The 7,593-nt window shown below is 45.8% G+C and overlaps 1 protein-coding gene across 3 annotated transcripts; it reads left to right on the top strand.

The window, feature by feature from the left end:
• Positions 1-324: 324 nt before the first annotated feature.
• On the top strand, positions 325-4,882 carry GJB2 (gap junction protein beta 2). 3 transcript variants are annotated; one of them, XM_042023907.1, is made up of 2 exons: positions 325-477; positions 2,506-4,882. In XM_042023907.1, exon 2 carries the CDS (start codon positions 2,528-2,530, stop codon positions 3,203-3,205), a length of 678 nt encoding a protein of 225 aa, XP_041879841.1. In that variant the 5' UTR covers positions 325-477; positions 2,506-2,527; the 3' UTR covers positions 3,206-4,882. The 3 variants fall into 3 exon arrangements, with proteins under 3 accessions (XP_041879841.1, XP_041879839.1, XP_041879840.1); XM_042023905.1 differs by having other exon boundaries at positions 325-531; XM_042023906.1 differs by having other exon boundaries at positions 325-537.
• The last annotated feature ends 2,711 nt before the right edge of the window (positions 4,883-7,593 follow it).

Genomic DNA, 7,593 nt, shown 5'->3' with positions numbered 1-7,593 from the left:
AGGGCGGTATTTGCAGGGTACCGGGTCCGCTCCGCCCGATGCGCGCCCTCTGTTCATGGACGTCCCGGGCGAACCCGAGGGCGCTCCGCCGGAGGGTACCGTCCCCAGCCCCGCTCCGCCCGCAGCCGCTCCCGCCCCGCGGGCACGGCAGAGCCCAGCGCCGGCGGCCCCGGCTCAGCCCCCCGGCCCCGCCCCGCCCCGGGTTCCCACCGCCGCCTCCACGGGCGGCCGGAGGAGCGGGGCGCGGGCGGGGGCGGGCGAGGGGCGGGGCGCGGGCGGGGGCGGGCGAGGGGCGGGTTAAAAGCGGCGGCAGATGAACGGGGAGGGACCTTAAAGCTCTGGGGCGGCAAGGCTGGGGGTGCCCGCTCCGCAGGTACCGGCGGACCTGGGAGCGGAGCAGTGCGGCGCCTGTCGCTTCCCGCGTGTCCTGCCCGCGCCAGGAGAGGGTCCGGAGCAGCTCTCGCGTGTCCTGCCCAGGTGTGCCACTGAAGGTCCAGAGCGGCTTCCTCGTGTCCTGCCTGGCCGTGCCAGGTGAAGGTCCGGAGCGGCTCCCGCGTGCCGCACCAGTGGGATCGGGATTGTGCGCCCCTCCGAGTGGGTGGCGATCCGTGTAGAGTGCCCGAGTGGGGCTCGGGTCGGGGCGGTCCCGGCGGGGCTGCGCTCGGAGAGGAGCACTGCGGGGCTGGGGCAGGCACGCCGCGGCCCCGACCCCCGGCAAGCCGTGCTTGGGCGGGCGCTGTCAGCCCCCAGCCCCGGGACCGGCGGGGTAGCGGGCCAGGGGCTGTGACTGCGGCCGGCCGGGACGTTCGGACCGCACAGCCTGTCCCGGGAGGAGCCGTTGGACCTCCGAGCCAAAGCCGGTGCTTGCCAGCTGTGCCCGCTGACAGGAGCGGACGGCAATCCTGCTGCTTGCCACCGCTGAAGGCTCGCAACCGCGCGGGAACTCGGCGGGACAAAGGTCGGCGTGGAGGGAGGGAGAGGCTGGGATACAGCTACTAACCCCAGAGTGGAGATTTGGAGTGGTTTTCAGTAATGGAGTCTTGGTTGGCAAGTTGGGTGTCCGGGTAGACAGGCTCCCTACGGCCAATTGCAGTGTTTCTGTCGTGGCAGATGAGCAGGGAGAAAAGTTTTTCCCCCCCAAATTTTCAGCACTGATTCAAAACTGCAGTGTGAGACGGCATTTGGAACCTGTTCGGTTCAGCGATATGCACTTCCAGTACTTTCCTTCAATTCTGATTAGCCTCTTGTGAAGGTTTCATTGACTATATTTTAATGACTATGCAACAGACATGAGGAAATTCTTACCAGAACGATGCAGGTATCTGATCATAGCCTGCAGGTTAGATCAGTGTAAAACGTTGCATAAAATGATGCCAATTTCAGCAGAGACAAAGCATGAGAAGTCTCAGGAATTCCAGCCATCTTCTCAAAGTTGTTTTTTTTTGCCTTACCCAATTTCACCTTTCCGCATCACAGTAAATCTGACCTCTCCCTCTTGCCTCCAGGCTTGTCCGTACAAGCTAGGCCCTCGTACCACGGGTATGTGCTGGGGCACGTTTGTCCTTTGGTTGCAATGTAGCTACATGAGGGTAAAAAGTTCTTTTCTCATTCTGCTGTGTGAGAATGAGAGGTTTTTGTAAGCTTTGGCCAGTGTTGCGTTGCAAGGTACCACCTCTGTCCACAGCACACAGCCAGTGCCAAGAGGAGATGGAGCTCTTATCCACGGCCTTGTGTGGCTTTCCCACACAGCACAGTTCAGTCTAGCCTTGAGAGATGATGAACCAGCTATGCAGGTTCCCAGCTTGGGTTTCAACGTGTTTTGTCCACTTCAGTGATAGTTTCCAAATGGCTGCAATCAGTGAAAGCTGAGCCTTGAGACTGAAGTCTGAACTTCAGTAAAACTTGCTTTCAAAAGGGGAAAGAGTGTGGATTTTAGTTTTTAAAACTAAAAGGAAAACTGAAAGGAAAGCTGAAATGAAGCTTCTCTGAAGTTTGACTATCTGTATTCTGCTGGAGTGCAATGGCATCTAGAAAATCAACATAAACTCTTTAGAGCTGAGGGCTTTTTCTTCTCAACTCTGTGACTCTGCTTGCCTCCTTTTTTGGATGACCTAGCAATAAATGTGGAAGGGCAGGCTCTGCTCTATCCGCCTTTGTCTGCTGGTTTGTGCTATACAAGCATGCGACCCGGACAGAGCTGGCTTGAGGCTTCTCACCAGTGTTGGCAAATTCAAACGTTGTACTTTTGAGATTAAGGGCCTTGTCTGAGCTGCAACAGAAAGCCTTGGAGGCCTGCTGGAGGTGTCTGGGTGGAGCGAGGACTTCTGCTGAAGAAGGCCAAGTAGTACTTACCTCCGAGACAAAGCAGCTCAGCCTTCTAGGGCTGTGGTGTTGGTAAAGAAATTCTGTAAAAAAATACTAGAGGCAGTTCTCTTTTTCAGAGGTCTAGATCTGATTTTTCACAATTTAAAAAGTGACCATTCTGTGTATTGTGTCATCCTGCAGGTAGAAGGACACAGAAAAGAAGATGGACTGGGGAACTCTGCAGGCTGTTTTGGGAGGTGTAAATAAGCACTCCACGAGTATCGGGAAGATCTGGCTCACAGTCCTCTTCATCTTCCGTATCATGATCCTGGTTGTGGCTGCAGAAAGAGTCTGGGGAGATGAACAGCAAGATTTTGTCTGCAACACACTTCAGCCTGGCTGCAGAAATGTTTGCTATGATCACTTTTTCCCCATCTCTCACATCAGACTCTGGGCCTTGCAGCTGATCTTTGTCTCCACACCTGCGCTGCTTGTGGCCATGCATGTGGCTTACACCAGGCATGAGAAGAAAAGGCGGTTCAGAAATGGTGAGAAAATTGATATTGAAGAGCTAAAAAATGAAAAGATTCACATTCGGGGCCCCTTGTGGTGGACATACACTAGCAGCATCTTCTTCAGGATCGTCTTTGAAGCCGTCTTCATGTACGTTTTCTATTACATGTACGATGGCTACCAGATGCCTCGCCTGGTGAAGTGCGATGCTTGGCCCTGCCCCAACACTGTGGATTGTTTTGTTTCTCGGCCCACTGAGAAAACCACATTTACTATTTTCATGCTTGCTGTATCTGGAATCTGCATGATGTTGAATCTGGCTGAGTTGTGCTACCTAGTGATAAAAATTTGCATGAAAGAATCCAGGAAAACAACAGTTTTGAAATAATTCCCCAGTTTCAGGATTTACTGGCTCCCCATTTCCTTTAAACTTTCTTAGGTGTAAGAAAACAATAAACAATATTTTCACACTCAAGGAAAAGGATAAAAATATGAATGTTCATTTGTGTTTTAAAAATGATAGCCTCTCTGGTAAGCTGATGCAGAGGCAGGTTTTAAAGATCATAAGCTAATTCAATATTCCTGCATCCACAATTACAGAGAGCAGCCTTCTGGCACTAGCTTCTTCAAGTATGCCTACTGCTGGGATCCTGTTGTCACTTCAAAAAGTGGGAGTGGAAAGGACCAGAGAAGGCTCTAGTGCCCAAAGGAGATCCAGGAATCACAAACACACTGTTGGCTCAGATGCGAGCCAGTAACAAAAGTTTTTGGTTTAAAAGTGGGGTAAAGGATTTTTGGGGCATATTACAGCTTTTGAAAGGAAGAAGACAGGGAGGTGATTGTGTTTGTAGTAGGTGTCCTCTCTAAGTAATCTGGAGAGCAAGGAGATGGTGTAGGAACACAGATATTCTGGCAATGCATGCTATCAGCTTTGCTGGGCACCAGCATCTTTTTTTGTTTCTCATCTTCTTGCCTGCACTGAGAAGCATTTCCTTAAGGGTTGGGGGTGGCCAGTTTCAATTGCCTGTGAATGCCATTAGGTCAGTGCTGCCTCTCCATAGTCACAGAGACTGCAGAAGTGGGAGGAATGAAGTTCATTTTTCATTCTCTTGATCAGATGAAAAAAAGGAATGTCACCTCTGGGAAGGTGGAGGCAGTGCAATTGTCTTCCTCCTTCTCTTGTTCTCCCCCAATATTTTGTTAAGAATCTCAGTACAGCAGACTTTATCTGATGAAGAGACTTTTTACCACCTAACTGTGCCTCACTCTTCTGTACACTTTTAAAACTTCCTCTTTTCAGTAAAAACCAAGAAAAAAGCGCCTTTTTTTGTTCTGTTGGTTATCCAAAAGAAGTGCTTCAACTTACAGCATAATATCCAGTGCTCCTTCCATTGCTCCTTTTATTCTGCCTAGCCTGCACAGCTTTTCTTCATAAAACCTTCTCCCTATCTAAGGTACCTTTCAAATGAGTTGAGCAAACCACTCCCGGTCTTTCCGACATTCCACATTGTGAGATTAAATCACCATTCCTTTTCTTAGAGTTGGTCTAGCAGGAATTACACACAGCTTGCAGAGCTAAAATAGCAAAGGGACCCACAAAGTTCACGTTGCTGTGCTCCCATTGAACTCACTTCTAGAAAGCTGTTTCTCCTCCTTAGCTTTAATAAGCGGCTTTTCCCCAGCTTCTCAGCTTCTCAATTTGTATTCATCTTTTACTGTATATTTAATTTTGTCACTGTTGGAATAAACAAAGCTGCATGAATTAAGACCCATGACCCTTCACTGTGCACTGAAAGTGGAACATAAACAGGCTTCCATTGCTTGTGAGCTACATCCAGTGTTACAACTTGACTGCAGATGGAAATCTGTCATCTAAGAGGGAAGCAAGAAAACCATAAAAACAACACCATCCTCAGAACCATGAACAAAAAGATAGACCGTCATTCATAATGAGCTGGACTGGAAACTTAGGCTGTGAAAACAACCTCGATTCAACTCCAAAGAACACAGTTTGGCACATATCAGGTTTGTGCTTAACACAGTTCCTGCATTGTTTCATGTACAAGTACAAAGAGAACAAACTAGTCCCAGTGCTCTAGTATTACATTTCTTTTGTAACAAGAATTTTTTTTTTTTTTCTGAAATTATAATTAAAGCACTCTTGTGTCTGTTTTCTGTATTACTTGTATGTGCTGTGTGTTACCTAATGTGTCTAATGAAAATCTGTTTACTATAATGGAAAATGTCTGCACCGATACTATCCTTAACAGCCAAGGGTAGGGTAAGGATTTTAGCCTTCTGCTGCAGGTTGTTGTTTCAATTGGTTATACTGCCTGTTATCCTGAGGTTTCCTGGGCTCCTAGTGGAAGGTCACATATGTGCTCTACTTGAAATAAATACACTACTTAAGACAGCCTTGCAGCTGGAAAAGGCCAGTGATACCGGCTCCATAGGGAAAGAGTTTGTTTTCCCCACCTACCTCTGAATTTAGCTGGAACTTGGAATGAGACACCAAAACTGTTAACACGCACACTATGAAGTTATCTTCAACTAGCAGTTTGACAAACAGATTATCAGACAGGCAAAAAAGATAGAACTGGGGAAAGTTTTTGGATGTAGCCTAGCGAGGGCTTTGGTCCAGGACTGCAACATCAGGCAATAATAGCTCTGAGATTTGTTTTCTGTGTATATTTAATTTGACTGAATAGCTGCTTTGCATGCAAAAAAAAAATCAGATACTTTGTAGGAACATGGGAATTGCACCTATTTCTACATGTGCTACACTGCTTAGCTGACCTTCTACTGATTGATTTCATACAGATTAAAATATATTGCTGTGTTGAAATTGTGTGTGTTCTTTCCTGAAATGCACTAGTAGTGTCTGCATTTCTGGTACTTGGTTCCTAGGCTTTCCTCAGAATAAAGATTGCAAAGCATGTTGAAAACTTAAGCAGCAAATCTGAGGTCATGACTGTAAAAGAGGCTGATTCCTCATTGTTCAGTGTCTAGTGTAGCCAGGATGTAAAGTGTCTAATAATGTGGTATCAGAACTGGGAAGTGTAAGAATGGGACTGTCTGAAATTATTCCTTGACTGAAATTGCCAGGAAAAACCACCATTGACTCAATCAGGTTAAACTTCCATCTAAAACCTTGAAACCAAAATGACAAACGTTTGTCAGAAGAGGAAGGAGGTGAAGGGAAGCAAGCTTCATGAGTAAGTCATGGACCCAGACACAGAAAAAATCCTAACTACCTTGGGAGAAAAGGAAAATCGGAAGTATAAATCTTCTGTATTTATGACTTCTGGATATAGAAGTACCTTTATTAAAGGTTTTCTTAGATAAAAATAAAAATATCCTTTGGTTGTTTACAGGTATTATGAGCCAATGTACTAAGTTGTATCTGATAGGACAAATATCAAAGAAATTATATGGTCAATACATAGAAGAGCATTCCTGTACTATGGAGGTTCAATTCAAAATAGCAACTGTTAAAAGCTGCTTTATTTTGTAAAAGGTGTACTGCAGCAGTAAGCAACAGCTAAGATCACTTTGATAGAAACTAAACTTGGTGAAAATTAATCTGTTTTTTTCCCTAATTATAATTTCCTCACCTGAAAATTAGGCTAATGGGTTTTACCATGCAAAAAAATCACGAAGATTTGCACTGTATTTTTGGTCACCTGTTCTGATGTTCAGGACAGCCACTACCCTGACAGCTAATTACAGGTTCATTTTTCAACATCTTATTATCTACACAGTCATTTGAACCTGTTTGGAGGCAGTGGCAAGAGTAATGGTAACTATTTGAAGCTTAATGAGCTAAGACTAATGGTAATGACTTTCAAGACAGTTCAGAAGGTACCTACACTTTTGTCCCCATCTGACCAACCTAGCTTGTCACTGCTGTTTTCTCTTACAGAGTATATTTCTCTTTTGTAAAGCTGGCTTTGACCTGGCTATTTTCTAAATAAAGTTTCCTAGCCACCAAAAGAAAGTCTTTATAACCTAGATTTGGAAATGCATTGATCTTTAATTTGGAAGGCCCAGATGAGGAAACTAGTCACATCTCAGACTCTCCACCTCTGAGAACATTCTGTGCTCTTGCTATGGTTGGTCCCCCATCCTACGACAGATTTAAATGTCAGAATTGGTCACATCATTGCACTTCTCCCTTTTTCTGAGGAAAAAATTTAATCACTGCCACTAACTCAGAGATTATTTCACATCTATCTGCTCTATGTATGTGAATAGCCAAATCCATTGTATTTGAATTAGCTATTTACTAAAAAATATTCTCTACAAGAATACCACCAGGTAGACAGATGCTTGCATAAGTCTTTGTGGTAGAGGAGTGATACAGTATCAGTATGATATACAGTTTAGGGAAGTATGTTTTCAGTGAACTGAGAGAACTTGCAGAGTTGAGCCACGAATTACTGCATGTTGTAGATGAATGTTTTGAACAGCAGCATATATTCTGTGTGCTGCTAAGAACCAGCATTTCGCTCTTAGCCTGGCACAGTCCCCAGAAAAGGAATACTGCAGTGTGTGGTGCAGACACACTGGTCTGAAGCAGCTGGCATTTTTCGATGGACAAGCTGTGCTGGGCAGGTTTACTTGCTTATGCTGTTGTCACAGCTATTATGGCAATTTAGACATGTCAGCTAGGAAGGACAGTAGCAGGCTTAAAACTGTGTAAGTCGAGATAATGGAATCTGGTTTAAAAGTGTTCTGCAGATAATCTTCCATGGAGGTTCAATCTTTATGACAACA

Source organism: Corvus kubaryi, unplaced genomic scaffold, assembly GCF_017639235.1.
Source record: "Corvus kubaryi isolate FWS band 111438036 unplaced genomic scaffold, C.kubaryi_AGA036_p1.0 37256, whole genome shotgun sequence".
NCBI lineage: Eukaryota > Metazoa > Chordata > Aves > Passeriformes > Corvidae > Corvus > Corvus kubaryi.
The sequence above is the reverse complement of the archived record's forward strand: the minus strand, read 5'-3'. Positions and strand labels throughout refer to the sequence as shown.

What these genes read in the sequence shown, in the direction of transcription:
- GJB2 (XM_042023907.1), top strand. Translation starts at nt 2,528, where the DNA reads ATGGACTGGGGAACTCTGCAGGCTGTTTTGGGAGGTGTAAATAAGCAC.